Source organism: Loxodonta africana, chromosome 2 (assembly GCF_030014295.1).
Source record: "Loxodonta africana isolate mLoxAfr1 chromosome 2, mLoxAfr1.hap2, whole genome shotgun sequence".
In the NCBI taxonomy this organism is placed as follows: Eukaryota; Metazoa; Chordata; class Mammalia; order Proboscidea; family Elephantidae; genus Loxodonta; species Loxodonta africana.
Window position 1 is genome coordinate 220003157 of NC_087343.1, and position 22370 is coordinate 220025526.

Below are 22370 nucleotides of genomic sequence, written 5' to 3' on the forward strand. Positions count from 1 at the left end.
GCGGTGATTTTGCCCATTTCAGTAATCATTAAAAATAAAAAAAAAATCAATAATCAAAAAAAAAAAAGAAACCTCTATGGAGCAGTTCCACTCTGTAACACATGGGGTTGCCACGAGTTGGAACTGACTCCATGGCAATGCTTCTTTTTTTCTGAAAAGCCAAGTTCCTTTGTTCACCTCTGAGGAGGTGGGGGTGCGGAGTCAGAGGCCTGAAGACAACCACTTAAGACCACAGTTCTCTTGTAAGTGCTCCTCAGATAATTACCCTTCACATTCCAGAGGACTTCACTTTTAGGATTTTTTTCCTCACAGAAGAACGTGTTCCACTGGATATTTAGGTGCCTGCCAGAAAGAAGGAACCAGCTTGATTAGCCCCTGAGTCTGTCCTGGAGGTAAGGAGAAAGCTCAAGGTCAGTCAGGCCATCCAATGACATCCACCATGTCCCCTTGTTTCAGGCAAGAAAGGACCTGTCTGCTTCCTACTAGCTCATGGACGAGAAAAACCAGGGTGGCAGGCCACTGAGAAGGGCCTGGCTCTCCGGCACTTGCGAAAGGCTTGAGGGAGGAACGGAAAGTGGAGGGTGGAGTGGAGGACAGTCTTGGCACTGAGGCCTTTGGCTTATCAGCCCCAGGTTTGGACTTCCTGTGGTAGCTGTTTGGGACTGGCTAATGATTAATGAGGAAATATGTCCCTTTGGGGCACTCATACCATCCTGGAGTGTGGAACCTATTGGCACCTCTGTTTATAACCCGGCCAGTGACGTGGCAGAACAATTTCATAAGGCACTTCCTGTAAGCCGGTGAAGAGGGACTGGGGGGACTCTTTAAGGGCCAGAAGGAATTTGTTCTTGAGTGTGTGGATAGTGGACACAGACCAAGAAGGCTTTCGGAAACGGAGTGTCCGCTGAAGTCCTGATGAGAAGATCAAGTGCCCGAGGTAAGAATGACTTGCTAGTTCCTCTCCTGATAGGTGGACTTGTCTGGTGGGTTTATCTGCAGTGTAGCTGGGCCTCCTCCCACTGATTAATTAGCTCTCCTGACGGGGACGCTTGAGCCCTGAGGAGGCCTTCTGCTGGGTTTCCCACGGAGAGCATCGATATTTCTTTCTCAGCGTCTACAAAGTTAAATATTAAAAAAGTGGGCTGCTCTGAGTTTAGAAATTTGGGGAGATTTCTAATAGAGCCAGCCTCAGTTACACCGTGAGCTGTTTTCAGGGAGACGTTTCAAGCCAAGGCTGTGCTGGAATTTTCGGGGTCAGTATTCAGAGGCAGGAAAATTACTAAGACCTGTGTTGCTCATTGGACACACTTGTCAGTGCTGTTTTTTAACTCCTCGATGAGAAGTCTTTATGGAAAGTAGAATTGAAGGGAAATCTATGGAAGTTCTAGGACTGCTCACAAGCTGTCAGGCAACGCCAAGGTAGGCCCAATGCTTGGAATGTCGGGGGTGGAAGGCTCAGAGTTGGAGTCTTTGAGTTTGTAGGAGAGATGTTAGTGCCTTTTTATTTAGGCGTAGTACTTTTGAGAGAGTCCCTTGCGTGGTGTTTGTTGTAGCTATTCCCACCAGGCCAGGCCTTGAGACACAACTTGGCCTCTGTTCTCTTTAGGCTTGGACTTGTGCAGCTGCCTAAGAAGGCACCTTTGGCGAATATCAAACTATTTTCAAAACGAAAAAAAAGCCAAACCCACTGCTGTCGAGTCGATTCAGACTCGCAGTGACCCTGTAGACAGACCACAACTGCCCCACAGGGTTTCCAAGGCTGTAAATCTTTACGGAAGCAGACTGCCACATCTTTCTTCCATGGAGCAGCTGGTGGGTTTGAAATGCCAACCTTTCGGTTTGCAGCCGAGCACTTTAAACACCGAACCACCAAGGCTCCTTAAACTACTTTCAACAACCTAGAAATAAAGGTTAGTTAACTGAGATTATCAGATTTGACAAATGGTATGATTAACTGGGTGGGTCCCCACATATCTTCTGAGTGTTAATATCCACCTTTTCAGTGGTTGGGGGTTAAATCCTGTCTATTCAATATAATTTAATAACACTTAAGACTTTAAGATGACTTTGCAGTTTTTCAACTAAAATTAGGTAATTCAAGTCTTCCATAATGAAATGAATGAGAAATTAAATCTTGGGTCCCAGAAAAACTTCTCTACAGAGATATTAACTGACACAAACCTGGCCTAGGCCCTCGTTTAATTAAAGGGACTTGTCTGATTGTAATTTAAACTTGAAGTCAGCTTTGAGACAGTGTCCTTCCTGTGCACACCCTTTTAACACCAACCCTACATTGGTAGTAATCTCCTAGAGTCCCTAGGTGGGGCAAATGATTAATACACTTGTTGCTAACTGAAAGGCTGGAGGTTCAAGTCCACCCAGAGGTGCCTCAGAAGAAAGGCCTGGTGATCTGTGTCCTAAAACTCAGCCATTGAAAACCCTCTGGGGCACAATTCTTCTCTGACATGCGTGGGGTTGCCATGAGTTGGAATCATCTCCATGGCAACTGGTTAGTCATCTTACAGCTGGGTTCTCGTGGCTCTCAGCGTGTTCTGTTCTTCCACTGCCCAGTGGTTCTGATTTTTAAAGCTTTTGGACTCTTTGGAAACAGAATCGTTCTTTCACGCAGAGACTCAGTACACATGAATCTCGTGTGAGGATGTTGGCAGAAGGGGGCGTTTAGTAAGTTTAGTCATCTGCTCTTAGTCTTGAGTGCTTCCAATTGTGAGTCACTCTTATCAGTGACTAGAAGTATCTCCTAAGCAACCTTAATCTATTTCAGTGATACGTTTTCAATTTATTGCTTTCTGTAAGATGTAGAACAGCCTTGTATAACTAGGTGGCTTGACTTCTCCCCGGTCCTCTGCCTTAGCCAAGTGTTCCGGATGACTGACTGGCAGAGTGATTTATTGGTAAAGTTGTGTTAACTGAACCTCGAGATTTAGTAAATGATTTATTTACTCGGGGTCGTAATTACACCTCAGAAAAGCTGTGATTTCATTTCACTTGTGTACAGCTGCTGTACAACATGCTGCTGGAGCACACTTTTAGGGACTTGCTGCATCTGTTTCAGATTATCCCATGAGACTTGGTGCCACCATGCAATGGTGCCGTAGCACAGAAGTGCTGAATGTTATTATGCATGTGAGTAATTAGAGTTTAGTCCAAACCAAAACCAAACCAGTTGTTGTCGAGTCGATTCCAACACAGAGCAACCTGATAGGACAGAACAGATCTGCCTCATAGGCTTTCCAATGCTGTAATCTTTATGTGGGCAGACTGCCACATCCTTCTCCCATGGATTGGCTGGTGGGCGTGAACTGTCCACCTTTCCATTAGCAGCTGAACACTTTGATCAAAGGTTGAATTGTGCTCTCCAAAGGAAACAGAGAAACCAAGAAGTGGGAAACCTGACGTTTCTCTCATAAGCTGTAAATATCCAGTAATGTGCTTGAGTGGAAAATGTGGTCACCGGCCTGAGCGTCTCCGCTCTCCATCACACTGACACTCAGTTTTCTTCAACAACTTAGATGAGGTGTATTTTGGAGGCCGAGGTGTGGTGGTTATTTGTCCATGGCTATTTCAATTCTTGTATGTCTGCTTATAGGAGCCCTGATTATGCAATGCTTAAGCACTTGGCTGCTAACAGAAAGGTAGGCAATTTGAAGCCAGCTAGTGGCTTCTTGGGAGAAAAGACCTGATAATCTGCTCCCGTAGATTACAGCCTTGAAAACCCTAGGGGGCAGTTCTACTCTGTCCTATAGGGCTGCTGTGAGGAAAAAATTGACTTGAGGGCACCCAACGACAACATGTCTGTTTATGGTTGGTTGTTGCCTGTGGAGAAGAAAGGAGACCAGAACCCTGAATGAGTGTGTCAATGCATTTGGAAACCCCACCATGGGGTCTTTAGTAGGAAAGGGCACTGTACATTTTGGAGGTGCCGTGTGCCAAAGCTGTCACCTGAAAAACCAGCTCCAGGTCCCTGGGAGCCACACATCCTTGGTATGCAAGAATGCTTGGAATAGAGGCCTTCTTTTGTGAGGCTAAGGAGCCTCTCGAAACCTTGGTGGTGTAGTAGCTAAATGCTATGGCTGCTAACCAAAGGGTCGACAGTTCGAATCCTCCAGGCGCTCCTTGGAAACTCTATGGGGCAGTTGTACTCTGTCCTACAGGGTCGCTATGAGCCGGAATCAATGACAGTGGGTAATGGGGAAGGAGCCTCTGGTTTTACAGACAGTCCTTGGTACATTCAGTGTATTGGTGATTAGCTATGAATGCCCAATGGGATTAAGCAGTGCCAGTGAGTGCCTTGGATAGGCCTGTCCCAGGGGAGAAGGAAAAAGTAAAAGAAAAAAAAAATGCATGGATAGTGTTGTGGATTGTGTCCCCCAAAAATGTGTGTCAACTTGGCTAGGCCACGATTCCCAGTATTACGTGATTGTCAATCATTTTGTCATCTGATGAGATTTTCTGTGTGTTATAAATCCTACCTCTATGACGTTAATGAGGCAGGATTAGAGGCAGTTATGTTATTGAGGCAGAACTCACTCTATAAGATTAGGTTGTTCCTGAGTCAATCTCTTTTGAGATATAAAAGACAGAATCGAGCAGAGAGACCGGGGCGGCGGGGTGGGGGGGGGGGGTGCCGGCAGTAAGGAGGGACCTCCTGCCACAAAGAAGAAGAGCTGGGAGTGGAGCATGTCCTTTGGACCCAGGGTCCCTGGGCTGACAAACTCCTACACCAGGGGAAGATGGATGACAAAAGTCATTCCTTCAGAGACAGAAAGCCTTCTCCTGGAGCTGGCATCCTGAATTTAGACTTCTAGCCTCCTAGACTGTGAGAGGATAAATTTCTTTTTGTTATTGCCCTCCACTTGTGGTATTTCTGTTGTGGTAGCACTAAATAACTAAGACTGTGGTTTCCAAAGAACAAAAGGAGGTGGAAGGAAGAGCGAAGAGAAGAGGTGTATATGATTGAAACCTCGAGTGCTGCCAACTGGCTAATCTTAACTCTATCCTCATTCCCTGAGACTCATCTCTCACTCTGTCCCAGCCACATAGCAGTTCTTTCTGCAACTCCTTCAAACATGCCTGACACAGTCCAAACCCAGGCCCTTTGCACATGCTGTGTCCTCTGCCAGGAAAGCTCTTCCCATCAATATCCACATACCTGCTCCCACCTCTCCCTCATGTTCATAGAGCACTTTCTCGGGGTGGGGGGACTGGCTCTGACCACCGTCTTTACTAGGATAGCCAGCACACCCCACCTCAATGCCCCCATGCACCTTCCCCTTCCTGTGCTATTTTTCTCCATACCTATTGCTGCCTTCTCATAGACTGTCTAATCGATTTGCTTATTTTGTTGCCTGTCTCCCCTCTTCAGAATGTAAACTCCTTGTGGGCAAGATTTTTTTTTTTTTTAATTATTGATTAAGCATCTTAATTGAAATGAATAAAGTCAATTCACACTCTACATCTCGGTCAGTAATTCTGTGTAATGGTACGCCATCTGCATCCCACGATATGTACATGGGCTTGGAAGGTTAGGTTAGTTAATACAGTGATTCCCAAACCTGGGCAAGGAGCAGTAGCACCTGGAGACCTTGCTAAACCACAGTGCGCTGGGCCTGCCCCTAGAGTTTCTGATTCGGGACGTCTAAGTCCCTGGGTGGTGCAAATGATTAATGTGCTTAATGTGCTTGGCTACTAACCAAGAGGTTGGAAGTTCAGGTCCAACCACAGGTGCCCTGGAAGAAAGCCTTGGTGATCTACTTCCAAAAAATCGGCCATTGAAAACCCTATGGAGCACACTTCTACTCTGACACACACAGGGGCGCCAAGGTTGAAATGGATTCCGCAGCAACTGGGGGAGTAGGCTCTAGAATTTGTTCTCCTAACAAGTCCCCAGGTGAGGCTGATGCTGCTGGTCACACTGCGAAGTGCTGATCTAAGCCATCCACACCCATGTTTGCTAGTAGGGGCACAGACTGCCTTTGAATGATAAATGCTTGCTTCGTGTCAGGACTGTGACCTGCCTGCATTCTTTCCACAGGGTGAGGAAGGCCATGATGAGATGGAGGGCTGCTGGAAAGGTATTCCCACCCTGCTGGTGGTCCTGGCTGTGCTGGCAGGTAGGGATAATGGGAGGTTGGTGGAATGTTCTTTGGGCAGGGGTGGAAGTGTGCTTAGAGGAGACCACTGGGGCAGGCTATTGTCCACTGCATCCCCTTTCCATTTGCAACCTCTTTGGTGGTGTCCAGTTCCTGCTGCCTTGACTCAACTTCGTGGTCCTTCCCGTACATTTGACCTCCTACCCCTCTTATTCTGACTCTCTCTGTCCTGGGAATCTGCCTTTGGTACCTTTCCGCCAGTTATTCCTCTTGTTGAAATACCCCTCCCCTTGCCCACTTTTTCTCCACTTTAATTGCTTTTAAAACTATTTTGTTTTTTTGATGAAAGTATACATAGCAAAACAGGTTCCTTACTCAATAATTTCTACACATAATGTTCAGCGACATTGGTTCCATTCTTCACATTGTGTCAACAATCTCATTATTTCTATTCTAGTTGTTCCATTCCTGTCACCTTAGTCTCACCGCCCCCAAACTTCTCATCCATGCTTTAGAGTAACTGTTTTCCATTTGGTCTCATTTGGTTCATTTTTAAAAAGAGATCAGTACTCAAGGGTAATATTTTTTACTTTTTAAACTAAACTGCTATTTAGTTAAAAGGGGACTTCCGGGGATAACTTTGGTTCAAGGCTTAAAAAATATCTTGGGGCAATAGTCTTGGGGATTCCTCCAGACTCAATGGGTCCAGTAAATCTGGATTCTTTGAGAACTTGAAATTCTGTTTCACATTTTTCTCCCTTTCTATCAGGATGCATCTATTGTGACCCTGATCAGAATATTCCATAGTTCTTCTTATCTAAATTTAGAGGAGGCGTGGTGGTTCATGTAGACTCTTAGTCCTGTAGTCCGGTTCCTTCTTTGATTCTCAGGTTTCCCTCTTTCTCTTTTGTTCCAGATGAATATAGATGGCAGCTCATAAGCTTTTAACACCCCAGACACTACTCACCAAACTAGGGTGTAGAACATAACTTTATGAACTATATTATGACAATTGACTGAATTGTCCCACGAGTCTATGACCTGAAGTCTTCAAACCAAGATAACTAATCCCATGAGGTGATTGGTTACATCTAAGAAGTATCAGCATCAGTAGCTCCTATTTGTGTAGACATATTGTTTTTGTTAGACGCCATTGAGTGGGTTCTGATTCATAGTGACCCTATGTACAATAGAACGAAACACTGCCAGGTCCTGCACCATCCTCACAATTGTTGCTATGTTTGAGTCCATTGTTGCAGCCACTGTGTCAGTCCATCTTGTTGAAGTTCTTCCACTTTTTTGTTGTCCTATTTTTACCAAGCCTGATGTCTTTCTTCAGGGACTGGTCCATCCTGATAGCATCTCCAAGGTACATGAGATGAAGTCTTGCCATCCTTGCTTCCAAGGAGCACTCTGGCTGTACTTCTCCCAAAACAGACTTGTTCATTCTTCTGGAAGTCCATGGTATATTCAATATTCTTCACCAACACCATAATTCAAAGGCATCAATTATTCTTTGGTCTTCCTTATTCATTATTCAGCTTTAGCATGAATATCAGGTGATTGAAAATATCATGATTTGGGTCAGGTGCACCTTAGTCCTCAAAGTGACATCTTTGAGGTCTTTTGCAACATATTTACCCAATGAAATATGTTGTTTGCTTTTTTTTTCTTATTTTTTCATGTATTTTATTTAAATCAGATTACTAACTGGAAACATGTAGTGGACAGTTCAAGGTCAACTGAAATACTTTTAACCTCATGTGATTAAAACAGGTCAGTAAGAGTCTGGCCTCCACTTCCCCTGCCCCCCGCCAATTGTTTTTTTCTCTGCTTTAGTTTTTTTTTAGTTTAGAGTGTCTATTGCTATATCTTCAAATTCACTGATATTTTCATCTTTGATAGCTAATCTGTTAATCACATTCAATAAGATTGGCACTTCAAATAATTATTTTCTTCGACTCTATATTTTTATTAGGTTCTTTTTGTTTAAATAGTCTTTCCTCATTATATTAATATTTCCCTTTGAATCATTAAACATATTGATAACAGTTGTTTTAAAGTTCTTATGTGCTAATTCCGCCATCTATATAATTTTGGGTCTGACTCCTTTTTTTTTTTTATTGTACTTTAGGTGAAATTTTACAGAGCAAATTAGTTCCTCATTCAACAATTTACACACAAATTGTTTTGTGACATTGGTTTCAATCCCCACAACGTGACAGCACGCTCCCCTTCCACACCCCAATTCCCCATTTCCATCCATCCATTTTTCCTGTCCCATCCTGCCTTTTGGTCATTGCTTTTGGGCAAGTGTAGCCTGAGGACACCCTTTTAACTCAGAACTGAAGCCACTCACTTCCAAAGTTCACCCTTCAGCCAAAGATTAGACAGGTCTATAAACAAACAATAACACACGTGAAGAACATGCTTCGTAGTTCAATCACGTACATGAGACCAAAAGGGCTTTGTATTAAAGTATATATACATTCAGAAAAGTACACATGTTGTAAAGCTACAACCTGATGAATCTCCATAAACTGAACATATTCATGGAATCAACATTGAGATCCATAACATTCCATGAACAACCCCAGAATCCCACTGTGCTCCTTTTTAGTTACTCACTACCCCTCCCCATCAAGCCTTTTGTAGGTTCTTGCCAGACATTTTTTAAGTGGAGAAGAAAACAGCCCCTCACAGTCTCGTCACAGACTAACTGATCAACACATGTTTAAGGACATGGAGGCCTAGGGAGCTGTTTCAGCCAGTTGCTAGTTGCGGACACCTCTGCTGGATTTAAGTGGGAAACTAATGAACTCTGTGTCTGTAGTTTTCTGAGACATCCTTTTCTGCAGAAATTGAGCCTTAAGCACTGTTTTGAGAGCGCGGATGGCTTTGGTTTGAGGCCTGGATATGGCTATTTCAGGAAGGAGGATATGGGTTTATCGTAGAGCCCTCAGAGAGATGGGGGTCCATCCCAGGAGACTGAGGTATTCAGGTTCTTCACCTTGGAAAGTCCAGGGCAAGGCAAGGTCACCTCCATTTGTGGACTTAGCTCTGAATATCAGAGGGGCAACTTGGTGTACAGGCAGTCTCTGGGTTACAAATGATCCACTTATGGACCAACTTTTTCTTAAGAACGAACTGCCCTAAAGCCTACTAGATTAAAATTTGAGTGAAATACAATCTGAGTGGAGTACAATGGTGAACACTAGCACTACTTTGTGATGCTCATGAAAACACCCTTAACTGTTTTATATGCTTCTTATTCTTATTGTATGCTGTCGACTTGGTTCCCACTCATAGTGACCCTATGTACAACAGAACGAAACACTCCCCAATCCTGCGCCATCCTCACAATCATTGTTACGCTTGAGCCCATTCTTGCAGCCACTGTGTCAATCCATCTGGTTGAAGGTCTTCCTCTTTTTCCTTAGCCCTCTACTTTACCAAGCATGATGTCCTTCTCCAGGGACTGATCCCTCCTGATAACGTCTTCAAAGTATGTGAGATTAGTCTCGCCATCCTTGCTTCTGAGGAGCATTCTGGCTGTACTTCTTCCAAGACGTACATATATGCATAGATGTCTTCCAAGACGTATGTACCTACGTATGTACACTCATAAACGAAGCCTGTATATGCATAGAAACCAAAAACCAAACCCATTGCCGTCAGGTCAATTCTGACTCATAGAGACCCTGTAGGACAGAGTGGAACTGCCCCATAATGTTTCACAGAAAGGTAAAATATATACTACATATTAAGACAAACGTTTGATTAACTGATGTTAAATAAGAACCGTATGTACCTGTTGTGACTTGCTTACAAATTCGACTTAAGGACAGTTGGGAACAGATCTCATTCTTAACCTGGGGACTGCCTGTACACCCAAAGGGCTCCTCCCACCCACACTCCTTTGCTCTGCTGTTTCCTCTGCTGAGAAGGCTCTTCCCATTGATATCCACATACCTGCTGCCACCCCTCCTTCATGTTCGTAGAGCACCTTCTGCAGGGGGCTGGGCCTGACCACCCTTTTACTAGGATGGCCACCCCACCCCACCACAATGCCCCCATGCAGATGCTCTTCTCTGTTCTATTTTTCTCCATACTTCTTGCTGCCTTCTCGTAGACTATCTGATTGATTTTTTAATTTTGTTGTCTGTCTTGCCCCTTGAGAACACAAACTCCTTTTATGCAGGATTTGTATTTTTATCATTGATTAAAGCATTGCGATTGAATTGAATAGTCGTCAATCCATGCCCTAGATCTGGTCAGTAACTTAGTATACTTTGCACCTGGAATAATGGATTGTGTAGAAGGCAGTGGTAGAATTCTTGCTCAGCCCGTTCAGCTCCTGGCCAGCGTACCTTATATGCAGCCACCACTTGTCTGTCAGTGGGGACCCGAGTGTGCTGTGATGCTGAGCAGGTTTCAGCAGAGCTTTCAAACTTTTTTTTTTTTTTTTCAAAAGACCAGGAAGAAAGGCCTGGTGATCTTCTTCCAAAAATCAGCCAGTGAAAACCCTTCAGGTCAGAAGAGTCCAAAGTGTAATTGATCCTGGGGATGGCATAAGATTGGGCAGTGTTTTGTTCCATTGTGCATGGATCACCATGAACTGAGGTCTGACTTGACAGCAGCTAACAACAACAGAACTCCAAACCAAGAAAAAAAAAATACATTGCCATGGAGTTGATGATTCAGACTCATGGCAACCCCAAGTGTGTCAGAGCAGAACCGTGCTCTACAGGGTTTTCAACGACTGATTTTTTGGAAGTAGATCACCAGCCTTTCTTCCAAGGTACCTCTGGGTGAGTTTGGACTACAACCTTTTGGTTAGTAGTTGAGTGCTTAACTGTTTGTGCCACCCAGGGCCTTCTCAACAACAACAGAACTCTGCCACTGTATTTATTCATTCTGTAAACATGTACTGAGGACCTGATGTGTGCTACTTCCTTGTAGTCACCAGGGTACAGTGATGAGTGAAACCAGGCATAGTCCCTGCCAGCAGGAGCTTAGAGCCTAGTAGGGGGACAGACATTATTGATAGAAAAAAAAAATATGTATATAATCAGCACTGTGACAGTTGCCTCAAAGAAGCACCAAAAAACAGGTTTTGGGAGCCTGTTACAGGGTAATTTAACCTAAATGGAGCCCTGGTGGTGCGGTGGTTAAGAGCTACAGGCTACAGCTACTAACCAAAAGGTCAGTGGTTTGAATCCACCCTTGGAAACTCTATGGGGCAGTTCTACTCAGTCCTATATGGTCACTATGGGTTGGAATTGACTCAATGGCAACAAGTTTTTGATTTTAGTGTGGTCCGACTCGATGGCAATGGGTTTTTGGTTTAGCGTGATCTGGGAAGGCTTCCCTGAGAAGGCAACTCTTCTAGAAGCTGAGGCTTAATTGTAGTAAATTCGATGGGCACCTGAGGCTGGGTCCCTGCTTGGGCAAAGGACTTGAAGACCGAAAGAGTTGTCTAGTTTGAGAAATTAGGAAAGGCAGTGGCTGGAAGGCAGTGTGTGGGGCAACATGAAGCTGGAGAGGAAGCTGATGTAAGCCTAAAAAAAACCTCTGCTGTTGAGTCGATTCCCACTCCTAGTGACCCTATAGGACAGAGTAGAACTGCTTCATATGGTTTCCAATGCTGTAATCTTTATGCAAGCAGACTCCCCCATCTTTTTCTTGTGAAGTGAGTGGGTTCGAACCACTGATCTTAGCGCTTAACCACTGTGCCACCAGGGCTCCCTGATGTGAGCCGAAGTAGACTCTTAAGATACAGTAATGTTAAAGATTATTTGGCCTTTATCTTAAATGACTGAAATATTTTAAGCAAAGTGTGGGGTGTGGAGGTGGGATGTGGGGAAGGGTCTTGGATCAGATTTGTGTATAGAGAAGCTCACTCTGGATGCAGTTTGGAGGGCAGGTCTGGGTGGCAGTGGGGTGCAGTGAGGGTGCCAGTGGTGAAGGTGGTAGCTCCAGCCGCCAGCAGGACTTGGTAGGCAGCTCAGGCCTGCCTCAGCACCCCTCCCTCCCTTCTCAGTTTCCTTCTCATGGTCCCAACACCCAGTGTGTTTTGACTCTGTTTCCTTCTTCCCAAGCTGCAAGATCAAAAGCAGTTTTCGCCTTCGGCCCCCCAAATTTATTTCCAGTTTTCCCTTCCAACTTTTAATTTTCTGTTTTTCTATTCATTATATGGAGTCCCTGGGTGGTGCAAATGGTTAACATGCTCAATTGCTAACCAAAATGTTGGAGGTTTGGGCCCACCCAGGGATCCTCTGAAGAAAGGCCTGGCGATCTACTTCCGAAAAACCAGCCATTGAAAACCCAGTGGAGCACAGTTCTACTCTGACACACGTGGGGTCACCATGAGTTGGAGTGGACTGAAGGGTACTTGGTTGTTTTTTATTCATTATAAATTTTAGGAGATGGGAGAGGTGAGGGTTCTACAACAGACAGTGAGGAAAGCCAGAGAAGGGGCGAGAGGGTCAGTTGGTGCACACCTTCCATGCCACCCACGCCAGGGACACAACCAGCTGCTATTCCAGGGAGCTTAGAACACAGAAGAATGGTATTTGTGTTTAGAGCCAATTTAGAGAAGATCAAAGGAGCCATGGGGGTTGCCAAGAATGCTATTGTCTGAGTGATTTCAATTTGTGGACGTTAGCATGGAGCAAGTAGAAGGGTAGCTAGTCGTTTATGCAGGTGAAGCAGGACCTTTAGGTATGGGGAGAAGTTCAGAGGGCAGGGCTGGTGATGTGGACCTGGGAATTGGAGAGTGTTGATGTGATTAAAAATCTTGTAAGTGGAAACAACCCAAATGTCCATCAGTAGATGAATGGATAAACAAAATGGGGTACATTCATACAATGGGATACTACTCAGCCATAAAGAGAAATGAAATCCTGATGCGTGTCACAACGTGGATGAACCTTGAAAACATGCTGAGTGAAATAAGGCAGCTCAAAAGCACAAATAGTGTATGATCCTGCTTGCATGAACTAGAACAGGTGAATGTATACAACCCAGGAGGGAGGGGAAAGGGACCGTCATCGCTTAGGGGACACTGAGCTTCTGTTAACGGTGATGAGAAAGTTGGAAACGGATAATGGTGATGGTTGTACAACATCATGAAAACAACGAATATCACTAAATTGTACCCGTGAAGACTGTTAAAATGGCAAATGATTTGTTAGCTACAGATTTACCACAATTAAAAAAAACAAAACAAAACACCCTTCCAAGTGGATAATGCCTGCAAGGGAATCGTTGTAGATAGCAGAAGCCGGAACCTGGTGACACCGTAGCTGGTGGCCACGGGAATGTTCCTGGTTGGAGAGGGTGGGGACACACTGATCTCTCCCAACACTGTGGCCCTTGATTTGTCTCTGTGTTCTGCAAAGTAAAAAGAAGGGCAAAGGCAGAAAGGGGGTTTTGAGCCGCGGTAGTTGACTGTTTGATTAAAGGCCTGATTTACAATGACCTCATATTTGTTCTGTGTGGGACAGGGTTGCACATGCCACCAGCTGATATGACATAGTTTCAAGAGGAATAAGATACCAGGACCTCACATTACCAGAAATACAGCTTTTGAATCATTAGGTTTAGCCGAAGGGAAGTTTACTTACACTTGTAACAAGGATTGCAGGTAACATTGTCAAAGGAATTTAGGGCTTAGGATTTGGTGCTTTGGCTGCCAGTTCAAATCTACCCAGAGGTGCCTTGGAAGAAAGGCCTTGTGATCTACTTCTGAAAGATCAGCCTTGGGAAACCACATGGAGCACAGTTCTACTCTGACACACAAGGGGTTGCCATGAATTGAAGTCGACCCCACAGCAACTGTTTTTTTTTTTTTGGTTTGTTTAATTTAAAGGTGAAAGTCACACTCAAACTAAAGAGTTTCCATTTGGAGGAGCTACTTCCTCTGCCTCAGCCCCCAGCAATGGCTGGCATAGGAGCTACCATGTAAGGTAAGGGGCCTGCATGCATTTTATGACTCTTCAGTCACACAGTGCAGTCTGTGGTGTTATAAATACTGGCTTTGGAGCGTAGTGTTCAGAGGTGAAATAGTTTCACGGCCCCTCACAAAGCAGGGAAAGGCGTTGTGGTTCAGGTGGGTGTGCTTATTATGTTGAAGTTGCCTCGGCTGGCAAGCCCGGACCTCACCCATCTCTGTATTTCTCTTACCCAGCCCCACAGGGTTTTGTCCGCTAACTCTGGTTGATCCTCCTGTAGGGGCTCTGGTGGCACAGTAGTTAAAGCACTTGGCTACTAATTGAAAAGTCAGCGGTTCGAACCCTCCAGCTGCTCTGCGGGAGAAAGCTGTGGCAGTCTGCTTCCATAAAGATTACAGCCTTGGAAACCCTACGGGGCAGTTCTACTCTGTCCTATAGGGTCACTATGAGTCGGAATTGATGGCAGTGGGTTTGGTTTGGTAGCAAGGAGAAGGGGGAGAAGGTTGTTATCACTGTATGGAGCATGAGAGCAGGTTTGGTCTCCTTCCTGCGGGGTTAAATTTGGCTTCTTCTCTTCTTTCTCTCTTCTTCTAAAAGTGCAGTTCGGAACTCAAAGGAACAGCCGATTTGGCACAGGGGCTGTGGCCTCCCTGAGGAATCATGAGTGACCTCCCTTCCACAGATTTTTTTTTTTTAATCCCAGATCAAAGGTCTCATTGGTTGAGAGAGACTTGGCCAAGGGCAAGGGTAAGGGAGAAGACCCAGCCTGGGTTGTATTTTGGTTTAGAGTTTTCTCTCCTATGCCCGGAAGCAAAACGAATTAGTGACCATGTTTACCCAAACACTGGATGGTTGTTGTTAGCTGCCTTCCTGTCGACTCCTGACCCATAAACCTGAAAAACCTGTTGCCGTCGAGTCGATTCCTACTCATAGAGACCCTATAGGACAGAGTAGAAGTGCCCCGATATAGTTTCTAAGGAGCACCTGGTGGATTCACACCGCCGGCCTTTTGGTTAGCAGCCGTAGCTCCTAACCACTACGCCACCAGGGTTTCCAAACTCATGGGGCACCTATACTCTGGCTCTTGTGACCCATAGCGTTTCCACTGGCCGATTTTCAGAAGTGGATTGCCAGACTTTTCTTCCTAGTCCATCTTAGTCTGGAAGTTCCACTGAAATCTGGTCAGCATCATAGCAACACACAAGCCCCCACTGACACAAGGGTGGTGGCTTCGTGTAGGGTGCGTTGGTCAGAAGTCGAACTAGGGTCCCCCATCGTTGCGAGAGGTGAGAGTTCTACCTCTGAACCACCACGGCCTGTCAGAAACACTGGATCAGCCCCCGTTCTTGATGATCGCTGCTGCCACGTGGCCTTGTTTGCCCCGGGCCCCATTCCGTGCAACTGTTCACTGTCTCCATTGACGGGTTCTGGCAGAGCATTCTGGGTACTCAGGTGAAAAGTTCATGTGTGGAACCAGCTTGGTCCCTCCCCAGAAACCTTTAGGGCTGTAATGAGATTCTGTTCGAACCTGCCTTACGTGTAAGTTGGGAAAGTAAAAGGGGAGGAGGTAGTTATTTGGGGGCACACTTTTGATTATGCGATTCAGTCAGTGGTATGTTTGAGTTCATTGTCAGCAGCTCTTGTGTAGTGCTGTCCAACCTAGGGGGTGGAATATGTCGGACTGTTTTGTTGTGAACTATAAGGTTTTCATTGGCTGATTTTCAGAAGTAGATTGCCAGGACTTTCTTCCTAGTCTGTCTTAGTTTGGAACCTCTGCTGAAACCTGTCTACCATGTGACCCTGCTGGTATTTGGAATACGGTGGCATAGCTTCCAGCATCATAGCAACAATAAGTCAGGTGGTGGGGAGTGAGACAGTGGAGAGGAAAGAATGACACGGCGGTGGCTGGATGTCTGCTGGAAACTCGTGATCTACTTACTGGTGGGGGACCTGGGATTGGACCAGTAAAACGTGGAGCCTGAGTCATTGGATGGACCTGCAGGGAGAACCAGCTGGTCAACACAGAAGGGTTAAGCTGTACAGTTGATTTATGTAGATTCATTCACTTATTGCCTTGAAACGTTGGTTGCCTTCTAGCTTCTGGATCCAGCTATCAAATCGTAGAAGGCCCCAAGAATGCAACAGTGCTCAAGGGCTCAGAGGCCCGCTTCAACTGCACCGTGTCGCAGGGCTGGATGCTGATCATGTGGGCGTTGAATGGCACGGTGGTTCTGAGCCTCACCCCCAAGGAGCCCATCATCACAAACAACCGCTTCACCTCTGCCAGTTACGAAGTGGACGGGAACTTCGTCTCGGAGATGATCATCCATGACGTGCAGCTCAGTGATGCAGGCCACATCAAATGCAGCCTTCAGAACAGTGACCGGGATGGCTCTGCATATCTTTCAGTCCAAGGTGTGTACGCGGGTGGATGTGCAAAGGGGTGGGGACACCTGGAGCCCATTGTGTTAGATGTTGGAGGGCTGGAGGGACTTCAGGAGTTCACGTCATGTCATGTCTGATGATATATATCATCTATCCTTCAGTTACAGGCGCTCCTTGGAAACTCTAATGGGCAGTTCTACTCTGTCCTATAGGGTCGCTATGAGTCGAAATTGACTGGACGGCACTGGGTGGTGGGTTGGGATCCTTCAGTTGGTGTTGCGCTTAGAATTATGCTGCCTTGAGCAATGTTTCTTGCTCTGTTGTTTGTTTCCTCTCTTTCTTCTTTGCTTCCATCCTTTCATCTAGCCTTTCCTTTCCTTTTCTATTATTAAGACTTGTAGAGAAGGATTTTTATCACTTCCCCATCTAATCCATTTCAGTATCTAATACCTTTTCTGGAAAGGTGTCTGGAATTCTTCTGGTACCAACTGCAGTCACTTTCTTTGCTTTGGAGTCCCTGGGTGGTACAAATGGTTAACACGCTTGGCTGCTAACCAAAAGGTTAGAAGTTGGAGTCCACCCAAATGTGCTTTGGAAGAAAGACCTGGTGATCTGCTTCTGAGAAATCAGTCCTGAAAACCCTAAAGAGCACAGCTAGCTGTACTCTGACACACATGGTGTCACTGTGAATTGGAGTGGACTCCATGGGAACTGGTATTCTTTGATTTAAATAGAGTAGACAATCACTCCTCTAATTTTTCATAAACTGTACTTGACTGTATTTGTTTGTCTTATTTATCACTTTTGAAGCACGCTTTAACTCTTTCTTCTTCCTAGCTGAATTTCCCTAACTTATTTCTCTACCTTGCCCTCATCCAAGGTGGTTTCTATAATCAAAAGTGTGTGTTCACCAAATATGCCAAATCTTCTAGCAAAGACTCTGTGGTTAAGAGCTTGGCTGTTAACCAAAAGGTTGGCAGTTCGAATCCACCAGCCACTCCTTGGAAACACTGTGGGGCTGTTCTACTCTGTCCTCTAGGGTCGCTGTGAGTTGGAATTGACTCAACGGCAAAAGGCAACGGGTATACAAAAATTATAGTAATGAATAACTTACTTTTTTATCTTTAATGATAACATTGAGGTACCAAAGGTCATGTTACACAGTGGGAAAAAAAAAAATATATGAAGGAATTATATAAAGGAATTCTTTACAAGGTTTCTGAACATTCTTATCAAAGCCTAATCACTTTTTGTACTTTAAAAGTATATTTATGTATTATTGATAGGTACATTGACGCTAACAGAGCTTCTGGTTTCTATGTCGGCATTCTTTACATAGATCAAGTGCATCTTTGAATTTTTAAAAATATATCTATGTATTTACTCATCTGGGAGAAACTCCCACAGATTCTGTCTGCATTTGTGGCTCTAGCAAATCAAATTTGATAACATTTGGTAAAGATACATGTCTACATCTTTTAGGTGCCTTTTTTATGCTTTTATTCTAGAAATGCAGCAAAGTTAACACATCTTTACTTTTCCGTGTCTTTAATTCTGTGTGATTTAAGTAAGTGTAGAGTGATATTTTATAAATAAGTGATTTTATGTGACCACTTAGGATGATTGGTCTAATTTTGCATGGCCAGATTCTTATCACAATCATTTGCCATATAAGGGAAAGAACACAGGAAAAAGAATCAAAGGTATGTGTTCCGGCTTTGCTTTTATCAGTTAACTCCCTGGGTGTACCCTGAGATGGTTGAATTTCTTCATCAGTAAAATGGTGATAAGGTTTCTCTGCCCACCTGGAAGTTTTATTATGATGATCAAAAAAAAAAAAAAAATTGACTGAGAGGATGGCTTTGAGAATCCAAAGACTTGCCTAATTTAGTTTACTGCATCTTAGGTTGGAGAGTCAGTGTGGTGTAGTGGTTGACAGGGCAGACTCAGGAGCCTGACTGCCCAGGGTCAGGTTTCAGCTTTATTTATTTATTTTTTTATGTGATCTTGGCCAGATTACATAATGACTTTGTGCCCTAGTTTCCTCATCAGAGGGCTGTTGTGGGAGCCAATGAGTAGGTCTATGTAAAGCCTTTATTTAGAATAGCACCTGGCTCATAGCAATTACTAGATAGTCATTCACTATTATTTAGTGTGTTCCCACTAGGAGCCTGCCATTGTGTTAGGCATTGAAGGCGGACTTAAAGATGAATGGAGTCCCTGGGTGGTACAATGGTTGGTGGTTCAAGTCCACCTAGAGGCTCCTTGGGAGAAAGGCCTGGTGGTCTACTTTAGAAAAGCCAGCCATTGAAAACCTCATGGAGCACAGTCCTACTCTGACACACTTTTTTTTCTAAAGTTGAACAGAATAAGACACAGTACCTGACCTCAAGAAATTTACAAGAAGAGTGGATAAGACAAGTACACAAATAATTGTGGTGCGATGAGATGCCGGCAAGTGCAGTGGAAGGAAGACAAGCTCAGGTTCAAAATGGGAAGGGAGATGAGAGAACCAGGAAAGCCTCCTTGGGAGACTCCATGGAGAAGGTGCCATTTGAGATTATAGATTATTCAGTCTGACGAGAAAGGGTGAGTGGAGAGAGCAGGCCTGGGTCAAGGAATCACAAGGCCAGAGGCATGGCTCGTTATTGCTGCGCTTATAGCACGTCAAATTTGTTAATCCATGTGGTTTTGTAGCATCTTTTCCCAAAGCCATAAATCTAAGAAGTCATCTGAGCAGCCCTAACAGCCTTGTTATATAAACGGCAATTATTGTAGCTTTCGCTTCTATACAGATGAAGGAACAAGCATTTAAGGAAGTTAGACTCCTCCAAGGTCACACAGAAGGAACTCACAGAGCTGGGCAGAACCCTGGCCATTTTATCCCGATTCTCTTGGTCTGAACGGCCTTTTGTTCTTAGTGGAACAAATGTTCTCTGGGCAATAGGGTCTCTGGCAAGGGAAAAAGAATCTGGAAAGAGGAGGAAATATCCAATTTATTTTGAAAGGGAATTATCCAAGGATTGATTCCTCCCCCAATGTTTCAACAAACAAAATTAAGAGAGTGTGCATAACTTCAAGTTGAATCATCCAAAATCTACGTGAAAATCTTAGCTGTTACCTCTATATAAGGTGTTTGCCATGCTATGGGATAACCTGTGTGAAAGCAAATGGGGAAAAGGTGAATCCCAGTTGCACACACAAAAAGGAACTGATTCCAGTTGCTGCATTTTTGTCCATTTATTGTCCAATCCACCCGTTAATCACACATCAAACTCTAGACTTACTGTGCCTTGAGGGCCACAAGGACTTCAAGATTTGCTGCTATTAACTGAGGCAGTACCATTCTTCTGCTTCTGTCCTCTTAAACCTCCCCATCAAACAAAACAAAACAATGAATGGACAGACAAAACAAACAAATCAAAACAAATTTACGAACAAACACAAAACCCTTTAACCTTAAGGGATAAACCCTTTCCCTATTCGTTGTTGCATTTATAGTAGTTCTTGAATTAGCAAAGACATCTCCCTTATTCCAAGAGAATATTCTAGAAGGGAATAATTGGAAATCTAACACTTCAAAATCAGAAGAGCTTTTAGAGATGCTCTAGCTCAGCATGGAGTCCCTGGTGCAAATGGTTAACATGGCTGACTGCTAACGGAAAGGTTGGTGGTTTGAGTCCACCCAGAGGCACCTCGGAAGAAAGCCTTGGCAATCTACATCTGAAAAAGCAACCACTGAAAACCCTATGGAGTGCAGTTCTACTCTGACACACGTGGGGTCGCCATGAACCTGGGTCAACTTAATGACAGCCGATTAGTTCAGTGTCATCTGGGATTCCTGGGTGCCCTCCAGACCCTTTCAGGGTAGTCTGCGATGTCAAAACTGTTTTCATAATAATACTAAGGCATCAGTGGCCTTTTTCACTCTCATTCTCATGAGTGCGCAGAGGAGTTTTCTACTCTACATTGGGAAGGTCCGCATAACTCAGTGGATTCCGTCATTTTCCGAATGACTGATGTGTAATGATACAAAATCATGCAAGTGTAAGAGAGCCATTCAAGCTCTCAGACTGAGCAGTGATTTTAATGTAACAGAGTATGAAAGCTCCTTGATAAAGTTTCAGATTCCACAGTACAACTAACCTTTTAAGAAACCACCAATTGTCCAGTTTTGGTATAGTATCAAAGAAGAATATCCATCAGTGGTTAAGAGCTACGGCTGCTAACCAAAAGGTTGACAGTTCGAATCTACCAGCTGCTCCTTGGAAACCCTACGGAGCAGTTATACTCTGTCCTGTAGAATCCCTATGAGTTGCAACTGACTCGATGGCAATAGGTTTGATTTTTTTTTTTTTTTGTAGCTGAAAGGCTATTAAATATTCCTCACTGTTCCAGACATGTAGTTTCTTTATGTACTTCAAACAAAAGAATATATTGCAACAGATTGAATGAAGAGAGATATGAGAATCCAGCCAGACATGAAAGAGATTTGCATAACTGTAAAACATTGCTGCTCTTCTTACTAGAAGTTTTTGTTTTATAATTATAATTATTTTTCATAAAGATAATGTACCTGTGTTAACATGTAGTAGGGTCATTCTCGCTGTTTTTAAATAAATATTTAAAAAAAGGTAAATATTTAAAGTTCTTAGTTTTAATTTCAGATAGGGTACATATGGTTGGTATAAGCCCTCCGCCAAAAAACCAACCCATTGCCGTCAAGTCTATTCTGACTCACAGTTGACCCTATAGGACAGAGTAGAACAGCCCTACAGGGTTTCCAAGGAGTGGCTGGTGGATTCAAACTGCCAACCTTTTGGTTAGCAGCCGAGGTCTTAACCATGGCACCACCAGGGGTAGACATAACCCACATAAATAACATTGCCACTCTTCTTACTAAAAGTTTTTGGTTTAAACTTATATTTTTCATAAAGATATGTACCTGTGTTAACATATGGTAGAGTCATTCTTGCTGTTTTTAAATAAATATTTTAAAAAAGGTAAATATTTAAAAAAGTTCTTAGTTTTAATTTCAAATAGGGTACATATTGGTAGATATAAGCCCACCTTCAAAAAACCGAACACGTTGCCGTCAAGTCTATTCAGACTCACAGCGACCCTATAGGCCAGAGTAGAGCTTTGGGGTCTTCAGTGATTGTTAAGAGTGTAAAGACGTCCTGAAACTATAACGTTTTAGCATCACTGATTTAGTCAGTTATCTCACTTGACAGGTGGAAAACTGAGAGAGAGAAATTTCCAGTGGCTTCCCCAAAGTAATGGCAATTTGGTGGCAGAGTCAGGACTGAAAGATTATTTGATTCTTTGTCCAGTGTTCTTTCCATTTTATTACATAAAAGGAAGCTTTCAAAGATTTCAATGTATGTTTCTCTACATCTGTGTCTTTACCAGGACCAACCCCCAGGTTATTTTAGGATTACTGGCCACAAAAAGGGTTCTTTTCAGATGGGCAGTTTATAGTGTGAACTCTGAAATATGCGTGGGTCCTTAATAAAAACTTACAAATAATTTATCTGACTAAGATATGATTCAGCTTAGTTATTTCTGTAAGTAGATTTGATTTTGATTTAATTTGTAACTAGAAAAAAAATCGTAAGACATCACTGCAGGAAGTTATGTTTAAAAATGTGTGACCCAATAAATAAACAGATAGACAGATGAATAAATAGAGAGACAGACAAATCTGACTAACCAAATGCTCCTGGGTGGTGCAAACTGTTAACTTGCTCAGCTGCTAACTGGAAGGTTGGAGGTTCAAGTTCACCCAGAGGAAAGTCCTGGCAATCTACTTGTGAAAAATCCGCCATTGAAAACTCTACAGAACGCAGTTCTACTCTGACATACGTGGGGTCACCCTGAGTCAGAGTTGACTCCGTGGCCACTGGTTTAACTAAATGCC

At 43.9% G+C, this 22370-nt stretch overlaps 1 protein-coding gene across 1 annotated transcript in view; it reads left to right on the forward strand.

Annotated features, from left to right (window-relative positions):
* Positions 1 to 211: 211 nt before the first annotated feature.
* The window catches only part of IGSF5 (immunoglobulin superfamily member 5), a 66416-nt gene continuing 44257 nt past the window's right edge, over positions 212 to 22370 (forward strand). Inside the window, exons 1-3 of the mRNA XM_010598690.3 lie at positions 212 to 937; positions 6053 to 6131; positions 16163 to 16480. Coding sequence (XP_010596992.1) covers positions 6074 to 6131; positions 16163 to 16480 — 376 coding nt within the window. The 5' untranslated portion in view covers positions 212 to 937; positions 6053 to 6073. The remainder of the gene's footprint in view (positions 938 to 6052; positions 6132 to 16162; positions 16481 to 22370) is intronic.